The following is a 12,859-nucleotide window of genomic DNA, read 5'->3' as shown; positions in this document are numbered from 1 at the left end:
GTAAATATTAAAAATTTAAATAATAAATCATAAATAGAAAATAGAAAAATGGAAAGTAAGGTAGTGTAAAAAAACCGAGAGGCAGGTCCGGATATTTGGAGGGTACGGCCCAGATCCGGGTCAGGATCCGTTCAGCAGTCTTATCACAGTTGGAAAGAAGCTGTTCCCAAATCTGGCCGTACGAGTCTTCAAGCTCCTGAGCCTTCTCCTGGAGGGAAGAGGGACGAAAAGTGTGTTGGCTGGGTGGGTGGTGTCCTTGATTATCCTGGCAGCACTGCTCCGACAGCGTGCGGTGTAAAGTGAGTCCAAGGACGGAAGATTGGTTTATGTGATGTGCTGCGCCGTGTTCACGATCTTCTGCAGCTTCTTTCGGTCTTGGACAGGACAACTTCCATACCAGGTTGTGATGCACCCTAGAAGAATGCCTATGTCACACTACTGAAAATGGCTGCTTCATGGATTACGTCTTTATCAGTGAAACGTGCCTTTATGCTCTAGTCTGAGTACGAGATTGCCTCGACATCTTTGTTCTTTGTCTTTCTCTCTTCGTTCTTGTAACATCGTTTAGTTTGCTGACAACGTGGATAGGGGATTAGCCGAATGGCAGGAGGCAGAGAGTTGGGAGTAAAGGGAGCCTTTTCTGATTGGCTGTGGGTGACGAGTGGTATTCCACAAGGGTTGGTGTCCAGACCGCTTCCTTTTACGTGGCTTTATGGCCAAGTTTGCAGACAATACAGAGATTGGTGGAGGGGTGGGTGGTGCTGAGGAAGCAGGGAGACTGCAGAAGGACTTAAGACAGTTAGACAGATCAGAAGAATAGGCAAAGAAGTGGCAGGTGGAATACAATGTCGGGGAATGTGTGGTCCTAGACCGTACGATACAGGAGCAGAGTTGGGCCATTTGGCCCATTTCATCATGGCTGATCCATTTTCCCTCTCAGCCCCAATCTCCTGACTTCTCCCCATAACCCTTCATGCCCAAACTAATCAAGAATCTATCATTCTTTGCCTTAAATATATGTAATGACTTGGCCTCCACAGCTGGCTGTGGCAACAGATTCCACATATTCACCACCCTCTGGCTGAAAATGGTTGGTCATGCACCTTGGTGGAAGGAGTAAAAGCAAAGACCATTTTCTAAATGGAGAGAAATTCAAAAATCCAAAGTGCAAAGGGACCTGGGAGTCCTTGTTCGGGATTCCCTAAAAGGTTAACTTGCAGGTTGAGTCAGCGGTGAGGACGGCAAATGCAATGTTAGCAACCTTTCTCTCTCAATGTCAGCAAAGCCAAAGAGCTGATTATTAACGACAGGAGGAAGGAATTGGTGAGGTCCATAAACCAGTCCTCATTAGGGGACTGGAGGTGGAGAGGATGAGTGACTTTAAATTCCTTGGTGTTATCACTTCAGAGGATCTGTCCTGGGTCTATCGCGCAAGTGCCATTACAACGAAGGCATTGCAGCACCTCTACATTCTTAGGGACTCACTTTGAAGGACTCCACAACTCATGTCCTCAGTTTTATTTATTAACTTATACAGTATTATAGTACATTCAGCCAGAGACTCATTCCACCGAGATGCAACACAGAGCATCATAGAAAGTCATTCCTGCCTGTGGCCATCAAACTTTACAACTCCTCCCTTGGAGGGTCAGACACCCTGAGCCAATAGGCTGGTCCTGGACTTATTTCCTGGCATAATTTACATATTATTATTTAACTATTTATGGTCTTATTACTATTTAATTATTTATGGTGCAACTGTAACGAAAACCAATTTCCCCCGTGATCAATAAAGTATGACTATGACTATGACTATTATTTTTTTTGCATTTGCACAGTTTGTCTTATTTTGGACTACGGTTGTTTGTCAGTATTTGCGTGAAGTTTTTCCGTGATTCTATCATATTTCTGAATGCCAGCAAGAAAATTAATCTCAAGGTTGTATCTGGTGAGATATACGTACTTAGATAATAAATTTACCTTGAACTTTGAATATCTATTGAATAACCATAACACCAGATTTTATACCTTTTTCTTGGACAAGTTGAATTTGGAGTTAACCAGAGAAAGACTGAGACCACAACCCTCCATGTAGAGTCTCTTCCTCCCACCAGAACTTATGGCATCAACTTAACCAACACCAGCAGATTCACCTACCTGGCAGAATGGTGGGACCGAGGACAACATCCAGTGCAGACTCAGGATCAATGAGCAACCTATGGGGATCAACCAAGTACAGCGTCCACTCCAAGGTGAAGTTGTACCAGAACTGTGTTCTGTCCACACTCCTGTACGGTGCATGACAGGGAGTGACCTTGCCAAGCTTGTCAGAGAGTGACCTTGTCATTCCACACCATGACCCTCTGGAAGATCCTCAGAATTTTCTGGCCAAGAAAGATCTCCAACCACATGCTAGTCGTTCAATGTCACCAAGAGGACAGGGCCACAATCATCACAAGGAAATGTTGGAGATGGGTTGGGTTGGGCACAAGATGAGAAGAGAGGCCTACTCCGTTGTCAAGACAGATCTTCACTGGACCCCTGAAGGGCGGAGGAAATAGGGGAGACCAAAGACAACCTGGCACTGTACTGTAGATGCAGAAATGAGGCCCCTGAGCCACTCCTGGGGCACAAAATGGCCAAAGACAGACAGAGATGGAGGACCTCCATCGCTGCCCCAAGCACCAGCGGCGTAACAGGCAGTAACTAACTAACCATTCTGAGGCTGTGTCCTCTGGGCGATTAAACAGGGGGTAATGCTGGGCGGCATGGTTTGAAAGGCCAGGAGGACCTTTTCTGCACTATATGTAAATAAATATTATATTAAATCTTTAATCACACATGTGTGCACACACACATGAAAACTGTTTCACACACACACATAATAGCAACCAGTCTATTTATGAGGGGTGATTGATAAGTTCGTGGCCTAAGGTAGAAGGAGTCAATTTTAGAAAACCTAGCACATTTATTTTCCAACATAGTCCCCTCCTACATTTACACACTTAGTCCAGCAGTCATGGAGCATACGGATCCCTTCTTTGTAGAAGTGGTCCACAGCAGGGGTGATTGATAAGTTTGTGGCCTAAGGGAGAAGGAGGTGAGTTATACAGTTCTTGTTACGTGCCCGTTCAATTCAACTCTGAGTAAAAATGCAGCAAGTTTGAAGTTTCTCCTCATTTCCTTGTACTTTAGGCCACAAACTTATCTATCACCCCTGCTGACTTATCTATCACCCCTGCTGTGGACCACTTTCTGGAGGTCCAAGATGCCGACTTCTACAAAGAAGGGATCCGTATGCTCCACGACCGCTGGACTAAGTGTTTAACTGTAGGAAAAATAAGTGTGCTAGGTTTTCTAAAATTGACTTCTACCTTAGGCCACAAACTTATCAATCACCCCTCATACTGATAGAGGGACAGAGATTTCCCCATATCATTGGGACGAACTCCTCACAACAGAAACCACGGCATCTTCCCACCCACCTAGTGGATTGGACCAACCCTGAGTTTAATCCTTCACTGGTCAAATCAGATTCAGATTTGTCACGTATACATGTACAAGGAAATCATTGTGGGCTTCAGGAAGGTGCAAATGAAGACATCTCCCTCTGTGAATACGTAGCACCTCCACAGAGAGAGTTAAGTGCACAGAGTTCCTGGGAGTTCTCCTCACTGATGACCACGCCTGGTTCCTCAAATCGCCTCCCTGCACAAGAAGACACAGCAGCGTCTCCACTTCCTGAGGAACTCGAGGCAACTGAGGCCCCCTCACCCCCCCATTTTACAGAAACACCGTTGAGAGTGTCCTGTCTCTAACTCCAGAGTAGGCTTAACAGCGCCAACAATGAACTCTGCCCAAGGATGTGCTGGGGAGGCCCCCGAGCGTCCGATGCCATCACACCAATGCCCACGTTACTAATCCTAACCCGCATGTCTTTGGAATGTGGCAGGAAACTGGAGCACCTGGATGAAACCCGTGAGGTCACGGGGAGAACGTGCAAACCCCCGACAGACAACGGCGGGGACTGAACCCTGATTGATGATGCTGTAGTCCGGTTACATTACAGTCAAAAGCTTTTTTTGTTGTATGCTGTACACAAAGATCATTTCATCACACGAGAGCATTGAGTTAGTTCAAGGGAAAATAGTAACAGGTTCCAGCTATGAAGCCTCTGGTGTTGCAACCATTCTGTGATACAAGGAGTGATTTAACCCAGTCCGGTCAAGCCGTCCCACCCACAAGACCATAAGCCAAAGGAGCAAAATTCGGCCATTCTTCCACTGAGTCTGTTCCACCATTCCATTATGGCTGTCATCAGTCCACGCTGCCTGCAGACCTAAAAATTACAGGAGATTCCCACGTTAACGTCGCCAGATCAACGAGCAACATATGGGGATCAACTAAGCACAGTGTCCACTCCAAGGTGAGGCTGTACCGGAGCTGTGTTCTGTCCCACTCTTGTACGGGTCAGAATGCAGGAACGCAACAGAGAGCAATCTTGCCAAGCTGTCGTCATTCCACACCATGAGCCGCTGGAAGATCCTTTGTATTTTCTGGACAAGAAAGATCTCCAACCACACCCTGCTCCTTCAGTGTCTCCAAGAGGACATGGTCACAACCATCATGAGGAAATGTTGGAGAAGGGTTGGGCACGTGATGAGAAGAGAGGCCAGCTCCATCATCATGAGGAAATGTTGGAGAAGGGTTGGGCACGTGATGAGAAGAGAGGCCAGCTCCATCATCAAGACAGCACTTCATTGAACCCCTGGAGGGCGGAGGAAATGTGGGAGACCACAGACAATTTGGCACCGTACCGTAGGCACAGAAATGAGGACCCTGAACCACACCTGGGGCACAATAGAGAAGAAGGCCAAGGACAGAGAGAGATGTGGAGGACCTTGGTGGCTGCCCAGCAGTGTTATGGGCAGTAAGTAAACACGTTAACTTGTGAAGAACCTCTGGATTCGTATCATCGGATCCAACAGGTGGTAGAGGAGCACAGCAGGTCAGGCAGTGTCTATAGAGATAAAGAAACAGTTGACGTTTTGGGCCGAGATCCTTCATCAGGACTGGAAAGGAAGGAGGGACGGTAGAGAATATTGTAAACCTTCCAGTTAAATCTGATGAGTTTGAAAGTGTGGGAAGCCACCAGCTCCACTGAGTTGAAAGTGAGAGTAGCAAACATGACTCAGTGCTGGATGTCTCAGCATTCCTCATGATGATTGCGGCCACAACTGCCTGGCTAGGCACAGCTAGTGCCATCTATAAATTTGCTGACAACACAACCATTGTTGGCAGAATCTCAGGTGGTGATGAGAGGGCGTACAGGAGCGAGACATACCAGCTGGTTGAGTGGTGTTGCAGCAACAACCTTGCACTCATGTCAGTAAGACCAAAGGACTGATTGTGGACTTCAGGAAGGGTAAGATGAGGGAACACACACCAGTCCTCAGAGGGATCAGATGTGGAGAGAGTGAGCAGTCTCAAGTTCCTGGTGCCAAAATCTCTGAGGAATTAACCTGAGCCTAACATACAGCTGCAGCTACAAAGAAGGCACAACGGTGTCTATATTTCATTAGGAGTTTGAGGAGATTTGGTTTGTCACCAAAACACTCACAAATTTCTACAGAGGTACTGTGGAGAGCACCACCGTCTGGTATGGGTGGTGGGTTGCTATTGCACAGGATCGAAGTAAGCTGCAGAGAGTTGTAAAGTTAGTCAGCTCCATCATGGGGCACTGGCCTCTGTAGTATCCAGGACATCTTCAAGGAGCGATGCCTCAAAAAGGCAGCGTCCATCATTAATGACCCCCATCACCCAGGGCATGCCTTGTTCTCATTGCTACCATCAGGAAGGAGGTACAGGAGCCTGAAGACACACACTCAACGATTCAGGAACAGCTTCTTCCCCTCTGCCATCTGATTTCTGAATGGACATTGAACCCATCAACACTGCCTCACTACTTCCTTTTCTCTTTTTGCACTGCTTATTAATTTTCTAGTTTCTAATTGACTAGTGGGGTACCGCAAGGCTCAGTGCTGGCGGTGACTAGTGGGGTACCGCAAGGCTCAGTGCTGGGACCCCAGTTGTTTACAATATATATTAATGACTTGGATGAGGGAATTAAATGCAGCATCTCCAAGTTTGCGGATGACACGAAGCTGGGTGGCAGTGTTAGCAGTGAGGAGGATGCTAAGAGGATGCAGGGTGACTTGGATAGGTTGGGTGAGTGGGCAAACTCATGGCAGATGCAATTTAATGTGGATAAATGTGAAGTTATCCACTTTGGTGGCAAAAATAGGAAAACAGATTATTATCTGAATGGTGGCCGATTAGGAAAAGGGGAGGTGCAACGAGACCTGGGTGTCATTATACACCAGTCATTGAAAGTGGGCATGCAGGTACAGCAGGCGGTGAAAAAGGCGAACGGTATGCTGGCATTTATAGCGAGAGGATTCGAGTACAGGAGCAGGGAGGTACTACTGCAGTTGTACAAGGCCTTGGTGAGACCACACCTGGAGTATTGTGTGCAGTTTTGGTCCCCTAATCTGAGGAAAGACATCCTTGCCATAGAGGGAGTACAAAGAAGGTTCACCAGATTGATTCCTGGGATGGCAGGTCTTTCATATGAAGAAAGACTGGATGAACTGGGCTTGTACTCGTTGGAATTTAGAAGATTGAGGGGGGATCTGATTGAAACGTATAAGATCCTAAAGGGATTGGACAGGCTAGATGCGGGAAGATTGTTCCCGATGTTGGGGAGGTCTAGAACGAGGGGTCACAGTTTGAGGATAGAGGGGAAGCCTTTTAGGACCGAGGTTAGGAAAAACTTCTTCACACAGAGAGTGGTGAATCTGTGGAATTCTCTGCCACAGCAAACTGTTGAGGCCAGTTCATTAGCTATGTTTAAAAGGAAGTTAGATATGGCCCTTGTGGCTACAGGGGTCACGGGGTATGGAGGGAAGGCTGGGTTCTGAGTTGGATGATCAGCCATGATCATAATAAATGGCGGTGCAGGCTCGAAGGGCCGAATGGCCTACTCCTGCACCTATTTTCTATGTTTCTATGTTTCTATATACATTTCTTATTGTAATTTGTAGTTTTAATTATTATGTACTGCATTATACCGCTACCACAAAATCAACAAATCTCACGACATTTGCTGGTGATATTAAACCTGATTCTGATGACTTTGAAGAACTGCAGCTGCTTACCAGTGCTTTGCCGAGCCAATCATCACAAACACAACTGTAAATTTCTATGATTGTACGGGAAGTGTGAAGCCCCCTGAGATCGAAGAGCCCGTCCCCAAACACTGCGGGTGGACGGGGCTCTCCTGGCGAGAGTTACTTGGAAAATGCTGAGGCTGGGAACGTTCGGAATCCACGGCCAGACCGTGGGTCTGGAGCCCAGCCAGACGCGTGCGCCGAGTGATTCGACGGGATGATCAGCAGCGGACAGAAATGCGTCGCGCTAAGCATTTGCTCCCCTAAATATTCCAGCAGCATCCCTCGTGAGCCCTGACTGCAAACGGTTTGGAGAGAGCACAGGTGTTGTGTTCTTTTCACTGATCTACACATTTAGGGACCAGAAATGTGACAAGGCTTGCAGGCTGCACGGTGCAACAATGGCTGATTTGCTCTGATGCAAATGGCATATTGCACTGTATGCGTCAATGTACACGTGACAAATAAAGCTCATCTTACTCTCGAGGAATTTCCAGAAAGGCATTGTTTTCAGAGACTTCAGGGGCCACAGTGCTGCTGGTATAAAACTCAGTAGGGATGGCCATGCACAGGATCACAACTCTTTGCTATGGGAATGGGAACATCCTCCAGAATTATTGTCTCCTCACCCTTTTTTTCCCCAAGGAAAAGTCAGGAGGTTACGTTTCAACTTTATAAAACTCTGGTTAGATCACATCTGGAGTATCGCAAACAGTTCTGGTCACCCCAATAGAGGAAGGATGTTGAGGCTTTGGAGAGGGTGCAGAAGAGGTTTACCAGGATGCTGCCTGGTTTAGAGAGCGTGTGCTATTGTGAGAGGCTGGATAAACTTGGGTTGTTTTCTCTGGAGTGTCGGAAGCTGACAAGAGATCTGATAGAGGTTTACAAGATTATGACAGGCAAAGATCAAGTGGACAGAGAGTATCTGTTTCCCAGGGTTGAAATGTCTAATACCAGAGGGCATGCATTGAGGGTGAGAGGGGGTAGGTACAAAGGGGATGTGAGGGGTAAGTTTTTTACTCAGAGAGTGGTGGATGCCTGGAATGTGCTGCCTGGTCTGGTGGTAGAGGCAAATATATTAGAGGCTCTTAAGAGACGTTTGGAGAGGCACGTGGATGTGAGGAAGGTGGAGGGATGTGGACATGGTGTAGGTAGGAGGGAATAGTGTTTGGGTGTTTTTGATCTGCTTCTTAACTGGTTCAGCACAACACTGTGGGCCAATTGGCCTGTTTCTGTGCTGTACTGTTCTGTTCTATGAAATGGGGGTGATATTTCTCCTTCCCAAACAGAACGTATAGCAGAGAAGAGACTGCAGACACCAGAGTCCGGAGCAAACAAACAATCTGCCAGGGCGACTCAGAGCAGCCTCAGTGGGGTGGCAGGGGTAGAGGGAGCTGTTGTCATTCAGGTCAAAGCTCTGCATCTGGACTGGGAGTGGAACAGTATGCCCTCTGACCAGAACCCAGGACAGGAGGGGAAGGGAGAGATTTGTCTTCCAGGGATGGAATAGAAGACACCCAAACAGCATCAGATCGATTGGAAGATTGTGGCCAGTGTGCTTGCAGCCCTCTGATCACGGGGTGAGTCAATATTCTTTACTCCTGTGCGGGCTTCTGAGTGCGCAGACTTTTCACCTGGGCAGCCTGGTGCGTCGCTCCCACACTAAGCCACCCAGCGCATACCGCAGCTAAGGTGACTCAGTGAAAAGATGCCTAATCCTGTCACCACATTTACTCCACTCCTACGTAAACAGCACCCATACCCATCGGCCGGCTTCCTGTCTGTAGCGAAGCACTGCAGCGGGGAATGGCAGCAGTGTGGCGGGACAGGAGAGAGTTCAGGAGCACTTCCACTGAAATATCAGCAAAGCAACACACACAACATGCTGGAGGAGCTCGGCAGGTCAGGCAGCATCTACGGAGAGGAATAAACAGATGACATTCTGGGCCGAGACCCTTCTTCAGGATCAGGACTGGAAAGCTTTTCATACGAGGAGTGTTTGATGGCTCCGGGCCCGTAATGGAATTGAGAAGAATGGTGGGATGGGGGAGCGGTATTTCTCAGTGAAACATATTAAACGTTGGAAGCGGATTTGCAGAGGATGTTTCTACGAGGGGGAGTCTAAGACCAGAGGGCACAGCCTCAGAATGGAGGGACGTCCCTTTAGAACAGAGATGACAAAGAATTTTTTTAACTAGAGGGAGAGGGAGGAGGGAAGAGGGGGGAGAGGGGAAGAGGGGGGAGAGGGGAAGGGGGAGAGAGGGGAAGGGGAGAGAGGGGAAGGGGAGAGAGGGGAAGGGGGAGAGAGGGGGGGAGGGGAGAGAGGGGAAGGGGAGAGAGGGGAAGGGGGAGAGAGGGGGAGAGGGGAGAGAGGGGGAGAGGGGAGAGAGGGGGAGAGGGGAGAGAGGGGGAGAGGGGAGGGGGAGAGGGGGAGAGGAGGATGAAGAGGAAGGGGGAGAGAGGAGAGGGAGGGGAGAGGGAGGGGAAGAAAGGGGAAAGGGGTAGTGGAGGAGAGGGGTAGTGGGGAGGGGGGAGAGAGGAAGAAAGAGGAGAGAGCGATAGCGAGGGAGAGATTGAGACAGAAATTGGAGAGAGAGTGAGAGAGTGGGAGAGAGGGAGAGGGGGCGTGGAAGAGAGATAGAAAGGGAATGAGAGAGAGTGGATGAGGAAGAGAGAGGGGTAGAGACAGTGTGAGTGGGAGAAAAAGAGAGAGAGGTAGAGGGGGAGAGAGGGGTAGAGGGGGGAAGAGGGGGAGAGGGAGAGGGAGAGGGGAGAGAGAGAGGGGGAGTGTGTGAGGGAAAGAGATTAAATAGACATCTCCATTAGCTCTTAGAACTTTTGAAGTTATTACCGGTCCCCAATATTCCACCCAGAAGGAAGAAAGGAATTTCTCCTTTTCAGGTGATTTTGATTTATTCGAAGGAGGTGGTTATGGAATGACAGGGAAAGGAGTTGACTTAACCAACAAGTCCAGAAGTGATTTGAACTCTGCAAGACGTAACTACTCACGCAGGACCCTCCTGTATTGACACTGGAGGGAATAACTGCATTAGTTTTTCACACCCATCATACAACACACAGGGTACTGGCACGACATGAACTATGATTTCTCACACAAAGCGTCTGCGTGTACTCTGGCACCCAGGACCACGGGGTGGTGGGGAACTGAAGAAACTCTCCTCTTGCAGCTTACCCTGTGGTAAATACCAACTGGTGGCTTTGAGCAGCAAGCAGGCTGCAAATGCAGGCACTGCAGAAACACCACGAGACCAGGCAATCATTCCAGTATAAGTCACACCATTCACCTTTCCCCCGGCAATGCATTATTCCAGAAGTGATTCACGGCAGCTCTCCGGTTGTGCGGAGGGTAAGTGTGTGAAGATAGACATTCCAGAAACACAATCGAAGCAATATCTGTTTTATATGATGGTGACACACATGCAGAAACAGATGCTGGCTCTGGAAAGCAGGACCCCGGCAGCAGGCAGGGGCACTGGAGGTAACTTTGACCCACAGCGACACAGGTTTCAGGTCCAAGCCTCGTCCTGCAGCACTGAGGTCAGTGCCAGGACATTGACGTCTTCTGGGGGCTGTGTTATCATTACGCCCGCTCTCCCGTCGAATGCAAAGGGATTTCTGAAGCGCTGAGAGAGTGGTGTTCCTCCGTCTTGCGTCCCAGGGATTGGCTATGGTTCTGGTGTCAAGTCGGATCTTCGCGCTGTTACCTTACATCCCAGTTGTCCGGAATGGGGCTAGGATGGGGGATAAGGGTTCCTCCTTCCCAACTGCAATAAGGTGACCACCCGCCACAGCTCCCACCCAACTGGCATCCCCTCCACCGTTGTGTCGGCTACCCCTAGGATGGGTGGTCTCCGGAATCAGTCCAGGTGGGTGGTACCATCTCTCCAAGAATCCCCCCGGGACAATTAATCTCCAAGAAACAGCCATGGGCAGAAACGCTGGGAGCTAAAACCACCAGTGCATTAAGGAAATGCTTTTAAAACTCTGGTTCTTACACTAAGCAACACACAAAATGCTGGAGGAACTCAGTAAGGCAGGCAGCGTCTGTGATGGGAAAGAAACAAGTCTCAGGCTGAGACACTTCATCAGGACTTTTATTCAACTTAATCAATGTTTTTTATTAGTGGGCATCGAAACCAGCCAATCAGCTTTCTGAAATGTAGTGATTGATGTGTCAGGCAACCAATGAGGGTTGGTTTAGGGCGTGGCCACAGGGGTGTCATGTGACAAAACCTCCAGGAATCTGTCCAACCAGGGTAGATTGTTCAAAGTCCCCGTGGGTGGGGTCTGATTGAGTCTCCATCCCCATGGGGGGCGAAGAGCAATCGACCCCACCCCAGCATGCAGAGGGGCGGGGTGGTCCCTCATTCGGAGCGCAGAGCACCAACTATACCCAGAGCAGTCAGGTGGGGCGAGGTCCCAGGCTTACGTTTGTGGTTGTTCTTGCGGTGGAAGGGAAGAGTGTGTCGCTCCAGCTCGTCCTCGCCCTCCTCCTCAGCCAGGTGGGTGTGGGTGTAGTGGTAGCTCAGCCCTGGACGGTTCTTGTACCGCTTCCCGCAGACTGCATGAGAGACAAACGTGGCTGTTAGTCAACAGAGCGCTGGCACGGGCATCTCACAACGAATAGCACAGGGCCACAAGAGATTCTGCAGGTGCTGGAAATCCAGAGCAACACACCCACACACACATACAGAAGCTCAGCAGGTCAGGCAGCGTAAGACCATGAGATATCAGAGCAGAATGAGGCCATTTGGCCCATCCAGTCTGTTCTGCATTTCATCATGGCTCATCCATTTTCCCTCTCAGCCCCAATCTCCTGCCGTCTCCCCGTATCCCTTCATGCCCTGACTAATGAAGAATCTATCAACCTCTGCCTCAAATATACCCAATGACTTGGTCTCCACAGCTATCTGTGGCAATGAATTGCACATTAATGGGAGAGAATCAAGAGCCGACCTATTGGGCCAAGACTCTTCATTAGGACCGGAACGGAAGGGAGAGAAAGCCAGAATAAGAAGGTGGAGGAGGGGAAGGAGTACTGAGAGGTGAAGTAACTACACACACAATATGCTGGAGGAACTCAGCAGGTCAGGCAGCACCTACAGAGAGGAGTAAACGGTCAATGTGCCGGGCTGAGACCCTTTCAGGACTGAGTTCCTTCAGCATTTTGTGTGCCTTACCCTGGACTTCCAGCGAATGCAGAATCTCTTGTGTTTATGTAGGCAATAGGGAGAGGCCAGGTTAGGGGGAGATGGGTGGGTGAAGGGGGGAGGGGGGAGACAAAATGAGAAGCAGGGAGCCAATAGGCAGAAAAGGTAAAGGGCTGAAGAAAGAATCTGATAGGAGAAGAGGGTGGACCGTGAAAGAAAGGGAAGGAGGAGGGAACCCAGAGGGAGATGAGGAGATGAGGAGTGAGAGGGAAACCAGAATGGGGAATGGTAAAGGAGAGAAGGGGGAAGGGGGAGATATCACCATAAGTTAGAGAACTGAACAGGGACAGACCATTCAGTCTACAGTATTTTGCAAAGCTAATTGAGTGTCTTTAAGCAAGAACCACCACTAGCTAGGCCTTGCTCTCATTCTCAACAACCTCTCACTCAATGTCAGCA

At 49.0% G+C, this 12,859-nt stretch overlaps 1 protein-coding gene across 1 annotated transcript in view; it reads right to left on the bottom strand.

Annotated features, from left to right (window-relative positions):
• The window catches only part of LOC134354575 (zinc finger protein neuro-d4-like), a 170,263-nt gene that overhangs the window by 50,476 nt on the left and 106,928 nt on the right, over positions 1-12,859 (bottom strand). Inside the window, exon 7 of the mRNA XM_063063510.1 lies at positions 11,680-11,811. Coding sequence (XP_062919580.1) covers positions 11,680-11,811 — 132 coding nt within the window. The remainder of the gene's footprint in view (positions 1-11,679; positions 11,812-12,859) is intronic.

The sequence above is a fragment of the Mobula hypostoma genome, chromosome 12 (genome assembly GCF_963921235.1).
Source record: "Mobula hypostoma chromosome 12, sMobHyp1.1, whole genome shotgun sequence".
Taxonomy (NCBI): Eukaryota; Metazoa; Chordata; class Chondrichthyes; order Myliobatiformes; family Myliobatidae; genus Mobula; species Mobula hypostoma.
Note: the sequence above shows the minus strand (reverse complement) of the source record. Positions and strands in the feature narration are given on the sequence as shown.